Below are 20,005 nucleotides of genomic sequence, written 5' to 3' on the forward strand. Positions count from 1 at the left end.
AGATTTAACCAATGCGTGGACAATTATAGTGAGGTCTGACTAAATATGGCAATTCACCAGCCTAAAGTGGGCAAAAGTACCCCAGGCCACAGTCAATACTTGGCATCTAGGCTCAAAGCTGGGTCCAGATGTACTCTAGCTGAAAACCTACTGTTTCAAGAGCACAACTCTCTCCAGAGCAAGCTGACAATCCATAGCCTATGGCTGCAATCCTAACCACACTTTCCTGAGAGTAAGCCCCATGGAACAAAATAGGATTTACTTCTGTGTAGACCTTGTTAGGATTGTGCCCTGTATCTTTTAACCAACAGCATATTGGTCTGGATCTAATTTCAATTCTTCACCTTCATCCAGCCAATTGCTGACTCCAGTGTTTATTATCAGCTGAAACTGAGATATACAGCTGAGTGGCACTCAACCAGACCACCAGACAAAACTGAAGCCTGAGGGAACCTGAAGACCAACAGCAAAGGCACTGAACAGTAGGCTCCAAGTACCACCTTCTGGAATCTACCCTCTAAGAAAGAACAGAACCATTGCAAAACTGTGCCCCCAAGGGCTCCCCTGGCAAAGCGATCCAGAAAGATATATGGCTGATGATACCGAATACCACTGAGAAGTTCAACACAACCAATGGAGACACAATCTCACTTGTCTAGGTTCTGGTGTACGTCGTCAACAAGGACAACCAAGGCTAATTTTCATCCTAACCCCCGCCGGAAGTTGAACTGAAATATGTTCACCTGTGATCATGTGTGCGGTATAGTATATTGCTAGCAAAGTCACTAGTGTGGAGTGCTGCAATTCTATTTACACACAGCTGCGCCATTTTTTTTGAACTGCTTTTTAAAGAAGTGGAGAGGAGAGAGTGTTGGACTTAGATCAGAGAGACCAGCAGCCCACTCCTCCCCCACGGAAATCATTGAATGGTCTTGAGCAAATTACTCAGCCTAATCTCACAGGATTGATGCCAGAATAAAATGTAACAATACCATAGATTCTATCAGGAGCTCTTTGGAAGAAGGCCAGAATATAATATAATATAATAATAAGGTACCTGGTAGATTTCTGAGTATTCCACGTTTATTATTTCAAAAAAAATTCTAGTCTTTGTTTTCATAAAGCTCCTGCACCTATAAACATATCTTCTCACTTCTGTGGTTGCCCTGCCCTGTCCATTGAAGTAAACAGGCACACTCAACAGAGCATTCACAGCAAGTCACTGGATTGAGGCAATTGATTTTCAATCCCCAGGAGTCTTTCTATCAAGATTTTCCAAAAGCCTCTGGATGCCCCCCCCCCACACCAAGTCAAACATACCTAAATTCATGAGAATATGAAGATTATGTTACACACCAATGAAGTATGTAAATTAGCATCAACCTTCCAACAACCATTGCATTTCAAATATTGCCAGAATAAGAGTTAAACCAGTTACCCATTCCTGATTAACAGCCCAATCCTATCCGCCGGCTCGGAGCATGCAGTACCACTGCTGGAGAGCTTTCTGCATATGGGGGGGGGGGCTACCCCCTGGAGTGGTAAGTGCAACAAATTCTTACTTACTTCCCCGTAGGCTGCCAGGCCTCCAGTAAGTCTGCTCAGACATATACCACATATTTAGTTGGCATTAGCTGGGGCATTTTGGAGTAGAGAAACGGGGATAGATATCAGCGTGCACCACTGCTGTTGAGATTATTCCCTTCCCTACCCCAAAACAGACCCCACCACCAACCTATGTACTCTGAGGGTGGTGTCTGAGAGCTGCTGCCACACATGCAGGGCTTCTGGCCATTTGCACTGGTGACCCTGAAGCACATGATAGTGTGGCTTTCATGCCAACCTTCTAGGCTTTATAGTGGTGAATCCCGAGATCTGCCACTGTAAGGCCTCCCACAGGATTTGGCTGATAGCTAATCAAATGACATGTTCATGGGAGTGTCCAGGCAGTAAGTTAGCCTTCAGGTCTAAGTGTTTTCATATCTGTTATATAGTCATTCAACAACTTGTCAAGTAAGAAGAGGTTGCGGTTCCTATCAAAATAACATACCATACTTAGTTGGAAACATTACTGCTCAAATAAAATATTCATATTTTTATTGTTTTATATTTTGTTCAATTTATTAATAATCTTTGTATTTATATATATATGTATATATTTATGGCTTTGAGCAAAGACAAAAGAAAAAACGAAGTCTAACTCATCCCTGATCACACAGTCATTGGAATCAGTTTGATGTATGTTCCTTCAGCAGCAACATGATCGACCTAATCAGAAATACATTTCAATCTATACAGATGCAAGGTTCCATATTTAAGGGCTTATTTATATACAGAGAAAAATAGCTCAATTCTCAAAATAGTAATGGATATTCTTTATATTACAGAAATGAGAGTCATTTGTTTTGTAACCTAAATATATATATATATATACACATATATATATACACATTCATACATACATATATGTATATTGTTTTTATACCCTGTACCATTTTATTTAACTTACAAACCTTAGATTTTGCCCATTCTATTACAAAGTCATTAAAAAGTTTTTTTTATGGTTTCACTGAAAGACCATGTATGTTAATGTTTCTTTATCATACTTAAAATAAAATAAACATATGTATAAAAATAGTTCACTACCAACTCCATTATAATCCTATCAAATGTAAACCTTGAACAGTTTTAAGGACCATAACATGATTATTTTAAATTGGGTAAAATTCACCTTCAGTATTAAAATAAAGTCAGGGTTCTATTGTACCAAAAAAGAAATGGTCTTGCAGCTTACCCATACTGTTTCAAACATTACATTCCTCATATGTGATTCCTGACCACCCCCTGTTACCACCAACATCATATTCGTGGAATGAATTACATCATTACGTTGATTTCATTGGGGAAGTGGGATTCACAAAAATCTTTTAAGATTGCAATCCTATACACACTTATCTGGGAGTAACTTCCACTGAATTCCTTGGGACTTACTTCTTAATATGCATGCACAGGATTGCAACTATCAGGGTGGTTTGTATGTTTCTTTGTTTATTTAGGCATTTGAAATGCCATTTCAGGAAGAAGAAAAAAAAAGGCATCACAGGCAATACAACATTTGGGCAGCAGCCCTCAAGCCACCTATTCCACAATAATCTCATTGGAGAAAATGAGGCTCCTGAGGGTAAAGGCTCTGTCTGTTTCTAAAACTGCAAACTTTGAATACAATCCATTGAGGTATCACCAGAAAGAATCCCACTGATCGGACACAGCTTGCACTGGAGAAGCTCCCCATAGATTGTGCCCTTGGCTGCAATCAGAACCAGCTCGGCTTCCAGGAGTGACTAGAATGACCACAGCATGTGGTTCTGGGATGCCAGCTTGCTCTTCCACTACTCAGTGACATCACGATTAATGGGCACATTCTCATATCAAGGGTCCGCAGTTCTGACCAAAGGGGTGGACAGTTTGGTTTACCTAATAGTCTATAATGCAATTCAACTCTGACACGATCAGTTTCAGTTTCATTTAACTGTGATACTCCCCAGGCACTATCATTTTGCTAAGGGTCTTTCTTTGTGGAGAGGAGAACACAGCCTTGTTCTGCTTCCTCCACATCCGGTTTTACACTGGAGCATTAAACCAAAGTGGGGGGGGGAGTGCCCCAGGAAAGAGGAACAACTATCACAAGATTTGTGTCCAGCATTTGCTTTACTGGACTTTGCTACTGCAACTGAATCCTGTAGTCACCAGTCTTCCATCTGCCCAGAAGAGACCAGCACAGTTCCAGTGTGGAAACACACTGGAGCCTACTTTACGCATTACCCACAGTGGCAGGACTGAGGCAGCTGTTCCTCTCACGTTAGGTGTGAGAAAGTGCATGGTTATGTCCCATATTAATGACACACACCTACTAATGTGGCAGGTGTTGGTCGCATGGTAGGTAATGCATCAATGAGGGTCTGAATCGCCACACATAACACTTGGAAACCCCACCATCTGGAAACCGTCTAAAAGTTGTGAGATAACAAGACAATCGCAGCAGTTGAAGGTTTACAAAACCGTATGCTTTAACCCTGCCTCCTATTACGGTCTCCTTCCGTTTTTGTGCAGGCATTATAACAAAAATTAATCTCATTTCTATGTGAGACACTACATGCCGTAGTAGAATATGTTGTCCAAATTATTATAGTATACACTGAGCAAGTCGTGCATTTCCAGACAAACAAGCTGCTATAGTATACTTATTTCTTAAAAAAAAAATCACCACAGTCAACTACAAAACTACAGTGAGGACAGTAACACACCTGAACGCCTAACCAAAGCAGTGGCTGACAAAACAATTCATTCAATAAATTAAAATGAAATCACTTCTAGTTTTTAACTACAGATTCAAAGTCAGCATTATAGGAAATGAGATGGAGAAAATTTTACTTCACATTGATCGTTTTCCAAAATAAGATACACTTGAGATTTTTTCCCCTAAAGTTGCTGACTGATAGCCCAATCCTATCCACACTTTCCTAGGAGTAAGCCACATTGACTCTAATGGGACTTACTTCTGAGTAGATATGCATAGGATTGGGCTCTGAATCTATTAGTTCTGATGGAGCGCAGGGTAGTTTTGTTTTGTTTTTGTTCATCTTTCAATTTGTTTCCTGCCCAAAAAGGAAAAGGAAAAAAAGAAAACTCTAAGCATGCGTGAAATAGTTTCAGACACTGTCTAGGGCAAAGAAGAAAAAGGTGATGGTTAATGGTGAAGTACCCTTAGCAGGATCGAGCATACAATTTTGCATTGAAACACGGCATGTAAAAGTAGCGTTGTAGGTCTCAAGCAATTGCGTTACAGTTGTGTTGCGTTTTACATTGAGTAAAATTTTTAAAATGTTACATTTTGGCGTGAAGAGCTGAAACTAAATTTCTAAACAAATACTTTGCGATGGTACACCACACAGGAACTATTTTGTTGTTGTTATTATTATTTGGGTCTAAAAAGTTATTTACAACAAGATTGATGAGTCTCCACTAACTTTTAAAGTTGAAGACAGAAGTCCACCCAGTTTTCTGAAAGAGGAGAGTGATTCTGAGGTTAGATTGCATCCAGAAGAGTGGTACTACTAAGCTTTCTTCTGTAGGTAGCCAGAATTTAATTGGTCCTTCAATCTAAATCTGAATGTAAAGCACCAAAAAAGTAATCTGGACCTCTAAATCGGGAAATAAATCTCAATTCTCTTTGATTAAGAAAAGTTAAAAACTACTGTTCAACAGGTGCTAATTGCAAAATAAACTCATGTTTTATGAATTTCATTATTTTTGTGTGTGTGTGGCTTAGTTCCTGAAATTATTAATACTGCTGTTTTACTGCAGAATTACGTTTTCCAGCAGAACAAGGAATCTCTTCATAAACAAAGAACCAGATTAAAAATAAAAATAAAAATATTACAACCAATTTTTCAGACTCATTTAACGATTTATAAGAATGGAAGACATGACAGGCCATTTGGATTTCTTTTCTTTTGGATGTCTGTCTCTGTCTCTCTCTATATATTGTACATTCGATTTCAAGGGTCGGGTTTGTGTAAGGTTTTCATTTCGAAAAGGAGACAGCTGGGGTATCGCAGAAGTTAGGTTAAAACAGTTTCCTGAGAGCAATCTCAGTTTATGTCATCGTCTCTGCTTCAATCATAGTCTGCATGGATCATAAATTTGAAGCAAACCGTGGTTTATCTCCTTCTAGTTCAGTGTTTAAGACTGTGGAAGAATCCTTTTGCAGTGTGGCTGCTGACGGTGTAGCCCCTCGTGTAGGTGGAATTGCCCCTGAAGACATCTGGCGGAAGAGGGAAACTCTTTGGGGGACTGTGCCTTTACTTCCAGCTTGGATGCCTGTGCTTTGGAAACTCGAGACCGGTTGTGGAATGGAGGCTAAAGATTCTCCCACTGTTGGATGAGGTCTAGAAATCATCGTGGAGACCTCATGGGGCAAAGAAGGCTGTGAGGCAGAGAGAGGCCTCACCTCTCTCGTCAGACTAGCATTGTGAAGAGCTTGTGTACTCTTATGGATATCACTCTTCTGTGATGCACTAGGCATCTGCTGTGGCTGTTGTGGCTGCTGCTGCTGTTGTTGTTGTTGTTGCTGCTGCTGCTGTTGCTGCTGCAGCAGTGACAGCTGTGAAGCTGTAGGTGTTGCATACTGAAAAGTTCGGCCAGCTAGCGGACTTTGTACCGGTGGACTACAGACTGCAGAAGGGTAAGAGGAGGGTGAGAAAACGGCAGCTTGTTGGGGCATCTGTGTGCTCGGTGTCGGAGAATTCAGGCTTCCGTGGGAGAGGCTCGTCATGGAATACACAGGCGGGGACTGTGTCCTGATCTGCGCAGCTGAAGCTGTAGTTGGCATGCTTGAATTCAGTGCTGGTGCTTGCTGCAAGTTCACTGGCACAACAGCCACCATCTCTCGGTCGTGTTTCACTATCTGCTTCAAAATTTCACTTTCCTGGTTGTTGAAGACTCCTGTATTGAGATCTTTCTGGAATTTCTGCAGTAGAAGTGAATTCTTCTTTCCTTTAGGGCGGAGACACGGACACAACAGCATTCACGTTATCAAAACTTCAACAGAGCACTTGATAAACAACATTTTGCACTTAGGCAATATGAGGTTAAAATAATTAAAGGCCATCATCAGTCACATACAATCTACATTGGCATTCTTTATTTATTTAGCGTATGGCATATAATGCATGGACTTGTATAACATTTAAACTAAGATCAAATATATTGGCATGCTCTGATGTGACCAAGGAATATAAGCTACAGTGGGACTAGACAGATGAAAGGGTGAGGCTATCCCAAAAGAAGCTGGTTTGGTTCTCAGCAGCCAGAGCCATTAGTGTTAAGGAGCACATTTGACTTCTCAATGCCAACTTTCTTCCATATAATTACATAGCTGCCATTCATTTCTATGGGAAAACTTCTGTAAAAGTCATACCACCAGCTCATCTAGCCCACTACTCTGTTCCCACAGTGCAAGTAGTCCACTACTCTGTTCTGTTTCTTCCAATGGCATGCCTCCAGGTAGCCCACAAGGATGGCTAGATGGCAACAGCAAATATTTACTGTCCTGCCTGCCACTGGTTTTCAGTGGCACACTACTTCTAAAGATGGGGTATTTCATTCAGCTACCGCTGCACAGATGTATCCTCCCGTTTGAAAGAATATAGGGCACTGTTATGATAAGGGTACTGTGAATATGGGGACTCCGTTGTGGTTAGGGAAAAGCCTTCCTTCCATTCTTCTCACTGGCAAGAGTCCTGCACATGCAATGAATTCTTTGGTACAGAATGCACAGTGGAGCATTATACTCTCATACTGCCTGTAAGAGCCCAAACATCCTGACGATCATAATGATGGACCCTTTGCAAGTTATGAATGATAGAGAACAACACCTATGAACACTTGGCACTTCTGCTTATTGTAATTGTTATTATTTTATGTGCTTGTTTAACTCTTAATGTGCAAATAATCTTTACTGCCTAAAAAAACGACAATTTATCCACTGTGGAAACGAAGGGAAAACGAGCAGCCAAAGTGTAAAAAAAGCCTGCCTCTCTCCTTGTCAAGCTGTCCTAATTTCCCAAATACTAAACAGGTTACATAAGTGATAAATACATGTGCCCATTTAACACGTTTCCTGGAACTAATTATTAAACATTGGTAAGCAGTGGTCACCAGATTGAGAGGGGTAATCTTTCCAAATGTCTGTGAACTGATATGAACTCAATGCCTATTATGTAGTACCTGGTTGTATAATGAGGGTCACGTCAAATAAACATAGTGCTCTGTGCAAATGTTACAAAACAGAGGACAATACAAACCTCAAATCCAGTGCCCCAAAAGTAATTCTATTCCATTCTGTTGAATCTGTCTTCTAACAATATTTCTTCTAAAATATATATATATATATATATATATATATATATATATATATATATATATATATATATATATATATATATATATATAGATAGATAGATAGATAGATAGATATAGATATAGATATAGATATAGATATAGATATATGACCCTAATTTCATATACTTGCATGAGTCTATGTCAATCCAAAGCCCCTGACATAATCTCAAATTTAGATAAACAACAATTTATTGTTTTAATATGTATTGTCAAGGAGACTGCAGGCAATACCTGGATAAGCTAGCGAAACGGTGAGTTGCCTTCTTTGCTGCTTGTATCAGCTTATTCCTCAGATTAGTCAGTTGTTTTATGACACTGGTTTTAGCTACAAACGGGTCAGCGATGGCATTAGTTAACTGCCTAATCCCCCATGTTCCACATGTCCACCACATGGACCAATTTAAAATAAGGGCGAGAGGAGGATTCAAAAGAGAAGCTCAAATCTTGCTCACTCAGATAGGCTGTCCCACCTTGAGCTGGACCAAACTAAAATTAAAAATGGGCTTGCACCCTGTTTCAGTTGCTTGTCTGCCAGCTCTGTTCCCCCGACCTTCCCTGAGAAAGAAAGCCTTACCTTGGGAAAGGGGGAGGGATGAACAGGTTACAGAAATCAGGGGAAGCCCAGCTTTTCTTTCTTGGGCTGCCAGGGATGGCAGTGGAGATAGGCAGCCTGGATGAAAATGGAAGGATGGACAGGTTTTTCTGAGCGCTCAAACTGAATGCTTGCAACTCCCTCTCAAGATCTGTTGAGTGTTCAGCTTGAACCCTTGAAAAACCCAATTAATGTTGTCTGGGAGTGGGCTTACCGAGGGGAAGTGGCAGCCAGTGCTCACTGCTGGTGGAGTGGGGCCTGGACACAGCTTTCCAACAGCTCCTCAACCATCATCAGCACTTTTGGCACTAGGGGTACAGGGCTAATACGGTGGAAAGAACATTCAGCTGGAAGTTCCTCCCACTTGGCTGGAGCCGCGACGCAAATTACCGGGGAAGTGAAGGGGGAAGGAGAGGGTGCGGGAGTAGCTTGGAAACTTACAAATGTTTCAGGATGAGCAAGTTGGGGTCTCATGCATTTCTTATTTAAAGCGTTCATGCCCCAGCCATATGGTGCACACTACGATGATCCTAACGCACGCCATTTGCAGCAGAAGAGCAGCGCCAGGGTATTCCCTGAAAAATCTGTGCAGCCAAAAGTTTAGCCAAGAATGCTGCTGACAGCTTCTATACATGTTTAATGAACAACAACAAGCATGGCATTCAAACTTTGGATCCCAGGGGGCTTGTGAGAGCTTTCTTAAGCTCTTTGGATTACTTTAAACTTCACTTACACTTGTTCTCTTATAGCAACACATTCCTTATTCATAAATCAACACAGCCATTTAATATAATGGAACAGAGTGGGCTCCGATTTTCTAGCATTTAAACATATGAATTGGGTTGCTTATTGTCAGTGTTCATGCAGAATCCTGGAGAACATCCACCTTTATTTGCACTCAAAGTCTCTAGCCCTCACAGAAAAGGTGATCGTAAAAGGTTCCAGGTTTCAGGATATGTAATCTGCCTGACAAACTTTCTCAATCTTATGGCTCCCATGTCATCTACTACCATTTCCACTGTTGCATCTCACTGCTGTCTTTGCAAACAGTTTACAGACTGCAAAGTCAAACACTAGTTACAGGGCAGGGCTCTTTTGCATGTTACTAGAAGTCCTGGGAGCAAGTGCTTCCTTTGATACTTCTACGCAAGCTGCAAAGAAGTGGGGGGCATCATGTAACACTGAGGGAGATGTGCTTTAGATGCAGCTGCTCAATTCTTCCTATTACACACTGCAAAAGAAGAGTGACTACAGAAAGCAGGCCACACTCATGTTCAGTTATGCAGACTTGTGGCCCAACCCTGCTGGGCCTTGTCACCTGTGGAACGTGTCTTCTGCTGGCAATGACTGCTACAAAATGGCCATAAAGTGCGCTCCAGCAGCTTGCCGAATAGCGCACTGCTGGAGTGCTGTCTGGAAGGCAGGAATGGTGCATTCCTGCAAATTCTTGGCTACCCACTGATGACGGCAAGGTGGTAGGGGCAGCAGGAGGAATGTGGAGGGGGTGAAACCAGGTGGGGGGCAGGGATGCTGTGAGAGGGTGTGGATCCATTGGCACCACCCTTTTCTGATCCCACCACCCTTTTCTGCAGCCTTTCTGCCCCTTCTCTCCTCTGACTTGTGCTAATAAAATTGCTAGCATAGGTCCAAGGAGACCCATTGTGGGGTGAGAGGCTTACAGAGGTGCAAGGGATTTAAGTCCCATTTGCCGCCCAAGACCTCCCTATCTGCCTCCCCCTGCTGGATACAGCACACTGGTTTTTGGTGCGGCTGCACCGGTGGGAGGGGAAGGATAGAATTGGGCTTTGTGTAATGTAGAGGAAACCAATAGCTTGATGCCAACCTGGTGTTCCAAAAGATCCAACAGTTGCAGGCTGTGATAACTAAAGGGTGCGTGGGCGCTGTTAGGGAGCAGAAAATTGCGGGCACGCTTTTTTGCCATACTTCCTAGCCCAGCCCTTCAATGGATGGTTTTATCCATGCAGATAATCACACTCCTAGCATCTAGATGATGTAGGACTGAAAGAGAAATTGTTTCTGTGATTATTTATGGTTACGGAAGGGAAGAAATAGGAAGTGAATAGTCAGTCAATGAAGGATGTGGGTGAATGTGGGAAACATGGAAGGAATAAGAGAGACTGGCAGAAGACAAAGAGAAATTGTGCCTGCTCATTTAATCTACCTATTACTTCAGTGCAGGAGCCAAAGTGTGCAATGGCAAGGCTGTACCTGAATCAGAAAGACCTCAGCTGAAATCCTCGCTTGGCCATCAATGCTACTGCATGACTTTAGGGCCAGTTACACACATTTCACTGAGTTATGAGCCTGAAAGATAATCCCATGTACATCTGAGTACCTTGGGGGAAGGGTGGAGTACAAATGCAATATAACCAGGGTGGCCAAACGTGCTTAACAGAAGATCCAGATAGGATAACTTCAGATGTTTGAGAGCCACAATGTTTAAGAAGCATTTAAATTATGAAATATATTTACTCAGCATGAATATGGCTTAGGTTTTAATTCTGTGAGCTCTCAGTTTGTACTCAGTTTATCTGAGGACACTCAGTAAACAAGTATAAAGCTTGAAAATTTCTTATTTACGTTTTATATTCATTGGGATGCAAAAAGGAGCTCAGCCAACGTATTTGTGAGAGTTTCACACTAGATGTCAAAGAGCTGCATGTGGCTCAAGAGCCATGGTCCGGTCACTCCTGCAATAAAACCTTTCTTCCCAGAAGGAAACCTGGCCTGGATAAGCCAAGCCCAATGATGATAGTGGATTGGCTGTGACTTGTAAAGGCATCTTGCAGGGCACTGAAATGTTAAATGACAGCACTGAAATGTCAAAACTTGAAATCTGAAGTAAATTTCAGTTTTGCCTAAGGTAAAACAACTGGGAATTTTCAAGGAAAATCAACCGACTTTCTGAACTCTCCTGCCCTGTTCCCACTCTTCCCCACCTCCTGTGATGGCTTACCAGCACCAAGACTTGTAAGCACATGAAACTGGCCACTTGCCACTTGAGGTAGTGGCCAGTGTGCACTGTATGGGGTGTTGCCTTTTGTGACAGTCATAAAGCATGCTGCACTGCCAAGAATGCAAGTTCTGGCAGTGTAATGGACCATAAGGATTGGGCCCCCTCTCATACAAGGATTGGGCCCCCTCTCAGGCCAACAAGCCTGAGACTTGAAAAAAGAGTAAGACCAATATAATTTTGGAATTATGTATCTAGTGGTTAAATTGGATTGTACTGAATTTCCATTGTCATGTTCAATAGAACATTTTACAACTAAATAACCAGAGGTTTGGATCAGCACTGCTCCATGGGCAGAAACTTCTGTGAACTGAAGGATTTTCCACTTGCACAAAGCTCCTTTCCAGAAATGAAAGGCTCCTTGCTCTGGATGTTAACCACCAATCCCCCAATGTTTAGAACTATTATTGCTCACAGTCTCAGTCTTTTTAGATGAAGCAATATATAGATCAGAATAAGTCAACAAATTAAATTTATGTAAATTCAATTTATGCCCTTATATTTGGGCACAAAGTTTTAATTTTCCGTGTTCCAGTAGGGAAATAGGTTTCTATCTGGATAGCATTAAAAGAAAATATACCTATCCTGTCCAATCGGTCAATAGCCACTGTTTCAAATGCTCTTCTCATCATGGGGTACTCCTCCAGAACCTCATTGAAGTTGTCCACAGAAAGAGAGTATAACCGGCAATACGTGTCAGCTCTCACACTGGCCGTGCGACGTCCCTTGGTCAAAAGGCAGATCTCTGTTGGAAGAAAACAAGAAAGGAAAACACAGGAAGCCGTTAAGCAGGGTAGCTAGTGCCAAAAGTTACATTTTGAAACCCACTGCTTCGTCTTCTGCAGTTTTAGAGGTCTAGGATATCTTTAGTCAATAGATTGACCTACTTCTTCTTCTTACACATATAGACAGATAAATTTTTCCATCTTTTCTTCCAGAACCCAGACACAGCAGCCCCTACAACTTTGATAAAATAAAAAATGAACAGGATTTATGTCAATTTGCACCTTCTGATGATTTGTTTATTATATTACATTATATTTAATATAATGTATTATTATTATGTATTTGTATACATAATAATAATATAAATGTATAATGTATAATATATAATATACATGTATAATATATAATATACATGTATAATGTATAATATAAATGTATAATGTACATAATAAATGTATAATGTATTTAATATAATGTATTATAATATAATGTTTATTATATTATATATAATATTATATTATATTATATTAGCGGTTCCTGAGCTATATATGCATGTCCCATATGAGATCCAACAAGGGCTGACTCAAGCTATTTTGCTGCTTGAAGCTGAATCAAATCGGCAAGCATGTTATCTCTTAATTAGCACCAGAGGAATCAGAGGATAAGCAGGTAGGTGTAAGTTAGAAATCAAAAGCGTTCCATATGTCATCCTGGCAGAATGTAACATGGAATCACGCTAACTACAACTGAAGACCCTTAAACACAATCAGCATTTTCCAAAGTGTGTGTTGCAAGCCCAAGCACAAGGGGTTGCAATCTAGGCTCTCCCTCCCTCCCTTGTGCTGCTTTGGCTCCAAACCAAGCCATTCCAGAAGCTCCATTACTTATTGGAGCCTCCGGAGGCCTCTCCTGGCCTGGCAACCCACTCTACATGCCTTTATGGGCTTCAGAAGCTTCTGATTTGCTTCCAAAAACCAGAAGTGGCTTACAGACATTTCTAAGGGCTATTCTAAGGGTGGGTTGCCAGGTTGGGAGAGGCTTTCAGTACAACCAGGAGTGTTGTGACTCACCACAGAGGACAAGGTGGGTCAAGACGCTGCAGAGTTTGGAAACTTCTGCATGCAGTGGCATAACCTGCTTTAGAATGCAGGGCAGGGCTGAAAGAAAAGTCAACCAATGGTGGTAACAAGTCAGTTTGTCCTTTAGAAAATAAAGCAGGTTGGGAGTTTGGGTGAACTATGGTCAACCAATGGTAGCAATTTACATTAGGAGGGCAGGTTGGGCACCTGTATGAAACCAGGGTCAAGAACAAATAGCATTTTCTACAATTTAATTTGTTACATCTCTAACTCTCCATTATACATTGCTTTCCCTTCCTCCTCCATGCAACTGAACAGTGCATAAACAGCAGGTATGAAAGAAGGAATACAGCCTTGCTGACCGAGAGGGCAGTGTGTTCTGTTCTTGAAACAATTAGCTCAGTACCTCTTGGATTGTGCCATAACAGGCAACTGCCTATACTGTTCATTATATCAAACTAGGTTACCATTGTATGTTGGAGATGGACATTCACTAGCACACCAAAGCATCTCCAAAGCACACCAGTTTCACATGGAGGGTATGCACAGTTTCAATCACCTCTGATATGTTACACATTTGCTGTAGATTAAATATGAGGATTCAATGCAGGAAATATACAGGAAATAGTCCCAGATGCTAGGAAATGCCTTATTAGCTCCTGTAGAAGCTTGAAATGACATCCATGGTAGAAATAAATGGTCAGGACTGGAATCACTACCAAGCATGAATGGTATTTGACAGCGGCATGGCTAATAAACATTGTTAGAACAGATTGCTATCCCACTGTCAAGGTAGCCTCATCAATAACATAAAGAGGAGGGGACATTTTGCAATCATTAATAGAAGTTTCACACCAAATTAATTTGAGATTAGTCCTAACTATCACTTTGGGAACCACTTTAACTGAAACAATGGCACAATAAACTATTGACTCACAAGCTTTGTGTGACTTCTGGAACCAGCCTGAGCCCAGGGGACTAATACCACTTAATGCTGTATTTATGGCCACCCTCTGCTTTTGCAAACAAACGGGAACAGCTTTATCTGTTGAGGAAGGAAAATGACTGAAACTCACACAAAAATTCTTTTCCATTTCCTAAGGAACCTCTTTAAATTTGCTTTGTTAAGATGAATTAAACAATGAGCAATTTACCATTCATTAATCAACATAGGTAACAAGGTAAAAAAAGGTAGCTAATATAAAAATCTTATTCTTAAACCATGCCAGCAAGGTGGGGAAGGATCAATCCAAACCTTTGTCCTTGTAGAATATATTTTTATGCCAAACAAAAATGCAGGTGTAACAACTAGTTAGCCTAAATTAATGGTTAATTAACCTGGCAAAATAATAACTTTTTAGCATGTTAAGAGAGTTCCACAGCAGAGTGGCCAAACCTGAAAGGCAATAGTTATTAGGTTTAATTTTTCCAGATTTTTTTTTGGGAGGGGAGCACTTACAGGGATGACTAGGGTGTTTCTTCATTATGGGAGGTGCAAGGTTTTGTGCACGTAAGACCAGGGCTTGACCATCCATGTGGCCAACTGATGTTGGCGGGGGGGGGCACTCACTTCTTTTATTTACTCCACTGTTCTTCCCACTCCCTGGATTGGAATGGAAGAGTTGGACAGAACAGAAGTTTAGAGGAGAGTGATGGGCTGGGTAGTGGAAGCAGCAGAAGCTCACACTCCACCAGGTAAATGGAGACTGCATTTGTCATACCACTTCAGGGGCCAGGAGGTCTGCGTCAGTGCTACACATGACTGCACCTTTCCCCAAACATGTAAACCTGCCATGGATGAATTAGACATCCAGAAAGAATGCACAACCTGTACACCTGGCCCAAAAAACACATGGAGGACTTGCTATTTATGAGTTTATGTGTATGTGGGGGTGAGGCTGGGTAGCAACCAATAATTTGTTATGTTGGCATCTCATCTATATGTTGCAATAGGTTCTACTATACTGCTTAGTAGAAGAAGTAACCGAAGATGGAGAGGAAAAAGGGTTTTTAAATGAAGCAAACAATGCTGTGATATGAAGGGATTGCATAAGAGGCTCTGTAAGAAGCTATGAAAGCAGCTGACTTTAAACATTGCTCGGTATTCCTAGAATCAGAGTATGTCTTAGGCTGCAATCCAGAACACACCTTTTGCTGGCTGATGAGTGTTGCAAAAGTGCCCTAAAGCACTTTCATGCCGACTCTGGAGGAGGTAGGCCAGATGCTGGCCCAAACCCTGTTGGGCTGGCAGATCAAGTAAGCCTGCATCGGTTGGTCGGCCGAGCCAGGCCAGTGTGGGCATATGGAGGGGGGTGTGGGGAAGAGACATCTTGGGGTGATGCAGATCCGAGCAGCCTTATTGGGGTTGCTGCGTCTTTACCCTGGGTAAGGGAAAGCAATTCCCCTTGTTCCGGTCTGAATTGCTTTTGTCCCCAACCCTGCTCTGGACGTAAACAAGGAGCCAGGGACACAAGCGAAGCACAGTTGACTACTGCTGTTGCAGCTTCCAGTCTTAACATAAGAACATAAGAACAGCCCCACTGGATCAGGCCATAGGCCCATCTAGTCCAGCTTCCCGTATCTCACAGCGGCCCACCAAATGCCCCAGGGAGCACACCAGATAACAAGAGACCTCATCCTGGTGCTCTCCCCTACATCTGGCATTCTGACTTAACCCATTCCTAAAATCAGGAGGTTGTGCATACACATCATGGCTTGTACCCCATCATGGATTTTTCCTCCAGAAACTCATCCAATCCCCTTTTAAAGGCGTCTAGGCTAGACGCCAGCACCACATCCTGTGGCAAGGAATTCCACAGACCGACCACGCGCTGAGTAAAGAAATATTTTCTTTTGTCTGTCCTAACCCGCCCAACACTCAATTTTAGTGGATGTCCCCTGGTTCTGGTATTATGTGAGAGTGTAAAGAGCATCTCCCTATCCACTCTGTCCATCCCCTGCATAATTTTGTATGTCTCAATCATGTCCCCCCTCAAGCGTCTCTTTTCTAGGCTGAAGAGGCCCAAACGCCGTAGCCTTTCCTCATAAGGAAGGTGCCCCAGCCCCGTAATCATCTTAGTCGCTCTCTTTTGCACCTTTTCCATTTCCACTATGTCTTTTTTGAGATGCGGCGACCAGAACTGGACACAATACTCCAGGTGTGGCCTTACCATCGATTTGTACAACGGCATTATAATACTAACCGTTTTGTTCTCAATACCCTTCCTAATGATCCCAAGCATAGAATTGGCCTTCTTCACTGCCGCCGCACATTGGGTCGACACTTTCATCGACCTGTCCACCACCACCCCAAGATCTCTCTCCTGATCTGTCACAGACAGCTCAGAACCCATCAGCCTATATCTAAAGTTTTGATTTTTTGCCCCAATGTGCATGACTTTACACTTACTGACATTGAAGCGCATCTGCCATTTTGCTGCCCATTCTGCCAGTCTGGAGAGATCCTTCTGGAGCTCCTCACAATCACTTCTGGTCTTTACCACTCGGAAAAGTTTGGTGTCGTCTGCAAACTTAGCCACTTCACTGCTCAACCCTGTCTCCAGGTCATTTATGAAGAGGTTGAAAAGCACCGGTCCCAGGACAGATCCTTGGGGCACACCACTTTTCACCTCTCTCCATTGTGAAAATTGCCCATTGACACCCACTCTCTGCTTCCTGGCCTCCAACCAGTTCTCAATCCACGAGAGGACCTGTCCTCTAATTCCCTGACTGTGGAGTTTTTTCAGTAGCCTTTGGTGAGGGACCGTGTCAAACGCCTTCTGAAAGTCCAGATATATAATGTCCACGGGTTCTCCCGCATCCACATGCCTGTTGACCTTTTCAAAGAATTCTATAAGGTTGGTGAGGCAAGACTTACCCTTACAGAAGCCATGCTGACTCTCCCTCAGCAAGGCCTGTTCATCTATGTGTTTTGAGATCCTATCTTTGATGAGGCATTCCACCATCTTACCCGGTATAGATGTTAGGCTGACCGGCCTATAGTTTCCCGGGTCCCCCCTCTTTCCCTTTTTAAAAATAGGCGTGACATTTGCTATCCTCCAATCTTCTGGCACCGTGGCCGTTTTGAGGGACAAGTTGCATACCTTAGTCAAGAGATCTGCAACTTCATTCTTCAATTCCTTAATAACCCTTGGGTGTATGCCATCAGGGCCCGGTGACTTATTGATCTTTAATTTATCAATGAGGTCTGAAACATCTTCTCTTTTAACCTCTATCTGACTTAACTCCTCGGTCAGGAGGGGCCGTTCGGGCAGCGGTATCTGCCCGAGGTCTTCTGCCGTGAAGACAGATGCAAAGAACTCATTTAATTTCTCTGCCATCTCTAAGTCTCCTTTTATCTCCCCTTTCCCTCCCTCACCATCCAGAGGGCCAACCGCTTCTCTGGCGGGTTTCCTGCTTCTAACATATTTGAAGAAGCTTTTATTATTCCCCTTAATGTTGCTGGCCATGCGTTCCTCATAGTCTCGCTTGGCCTCCCCTATCACCTTCTTACATTTCTTTTGCCACAGTTTATGTTCCTTTTTATTCTCTTCATTAGGGCAAGACTTCCATTTACGGAAGGAAGCTTCCTTGCCCTTCACAGCCTCTCTAACTTGGCTGGTTAGCCATGCGGGCACCCTCCTGGATTTAGTGGAACCCTTCTTTCTTTGCGGTATACACCTCTGCTGGGCCTCTATTACTGTTGTTTTAAGCAGCAGTCTTCTTCATGCATTGCCCTCATCCGTCTCCATTGAAACCTGGTGGTTTTCACTGCAGAACAAAATGTGTTCTGTATAGTAGTATTAAATCTATATGAGACATTATTCCCGCGGTGGAATTCAAACACTATTCCTGAGAAAGCTACTGAGTCGTCCACCTGCAGCACCATTCACTGATTCAATTTAGTAAATTTATTAACTGCCTTTCAGCATGTCCTCCAAGGGTGGTGTACAGAACATAAAAATACAATATAAGGAGAGACAGCAACATCCATCAGTAAAAGTCAGCAAGACCATAAAGTGACAATTAGAACCAGTTATACCATATAAGAATAAAAAACCTCAACATTTTTTCTGGTGCCTGAACTTCAGAAAAAAGAGCACTCAAAATGTAGGACACCTGCACCATCAACACCACCAAATATGCCAATTTAGCTTGCTCACAGGAAGGGTTATGGTCTCTTTCTGGCTGCATGGGGGAGATGTATGTATTGAGTTATGTGATGTCAGGAGGTCATTTGGCTGGTGCCACATGTTGATTGATGCTTTCTCTATACAGATAACTTGGCAAGTAGGATGAGGATCAGTAAGCAGCATTGTAACTGGAATTATTTCCAGAGATTCATTGGAAGGGTCTGTTGCTGAAATGTATGTGTCCTAAGTTTTTAACTCTGCTTCTGGTTAAGCACAGGATCCTGGCTATGTGATCATTGGCATAATAGCCACATGGTGTACTGAGACCACAGAATAAATCTGTTAACCATCAAGAGGCAGAATATATGCTTCTTTCATACATCCTAGTGGAAAATAAAGAAGTCATGCAGAAAATATTTAGATAGTGTGGAGTTAACAGTCTTACTTGACAGCTAAGCAAAATAGAGCACATGGTTTTTGTTTTTTCCTTAAACAATTAGATATTAATCTCACACCAGAGAGAACTTGTTCCCAAGGAACAAAAAAAAAGTAGGAATGGAGAAAAATAATTTCATACTTTTGAGACTGAGCTGGATATTGCCAAGAGCTACTTCATTATATAAAATTACTGCAGACTCTGGGGACATCATGAGATTAAAGTAGAAGATCATACATTTGAGAAGAGGAAGAAGATACACTAAAAGGTCTATCTTCATGAAACCTTAAGGCTAATTTCCACCCACATACACTCTTCCTAATGTTAATGTCAATGCCATTTTTTAAAAATTGTGAGTCTGAAGGGAGGGCCTGCCTCAAATCCAAATGTACTTAAGGCTTTTAGATGTTTAAAATGCTGTACAAATAATAAATATGATTATTTCATTAGGTATATTCTCTGAATTGCCTTCTTTTCTATTGATAACCACTTGGCTAGGACAGTTTGATTTTTTTTTTTTTTTGGCATTGTATTAGAATTCCCTGTAGCTTTACAAAAGGAGCAGAGGAAGTATATGAAAATATTTTCCCCATATTTTGACCTCATCTATAACTTCTGCAAAACTATCCACTCACTACATTTCTTGCTTCTTATGAAAAACTGTTTTGAAAAGAGGCATGCTTAATTTGTACTGAGCTGGAAGCTCTCCAGTGAGAAATTTCAGGTTGAATTCAAGGTAGCACAGGGGTGCAAAAGGAAGATCAAACCCACATCAACTTTGGGGAGAAAGACTCAGAATGGGAGGGAAGTCACTACTGCAGCTCCTCCCTACAAGGGACTACAAGTGGCAGTGGCCATCCCTTCCCCCAATTTTCAGTGCTACCTGATGATGCTACCTGATGTTTTGTCACTTTAATGGGGCCTTCTGGAAGTTCTCTGTAGGGGTGTGACGTCCATGGCTGGCGGAGACCCCGCCCCTTTGGGTGTGCCCAAGCACGGGGGGCTTACCCGGACGATGCGTGCCGGTCGTCGGCGAAAAGAAGA

The 20,005-nt window shown here is 42.1% G+C and overlaps 1 protein-coding gene across 1 annotated transcript in view; it reads right to left on the bottom strand.

Moving 5' to 3' along the window:
* Positions 1-5,695: 5,695 nt before the first annotated feature.
* HCN1 (hyperpolarization activated cyclic nucleotide gated potassium channel 1) overlaps positions 5,696-20,005 on the bottom strand; it is a 196,717-nt gene continuing 182,407 nt past the window's right edge. Inside the window, exons 7-8 of the mRNA XM_066616191.1 lie at positions 12,169-12,333; positions 5,696-6,555 (exon numbers count right to left, since the gene is read on the bottom strand). Coding sequence (XP_066472288.1) covers positions 5,696-6,555; positions 12,169-12,333 — 1,025 coding nt within the window. The remainder of the gene's footprint in view (positions 6,556-12,168; positions 12,334-20,005) is intronic.

The sequence above is a fragment of the Tiliqua scincoides genome, chromosome 2, assembly GCF_035046505.1.
Source record: "Tiliqua scincoides isolate rTilSci1 chromosome 2, rTilSci1.hap2, whole genome shotgun sequence".
NCBI classification, from domain to species: Eukaryota; Metazoa; Chordata; class Lepidosauria; order Squamata; family Scincidae; genus Tiliqua; species Tiliqua scincoides.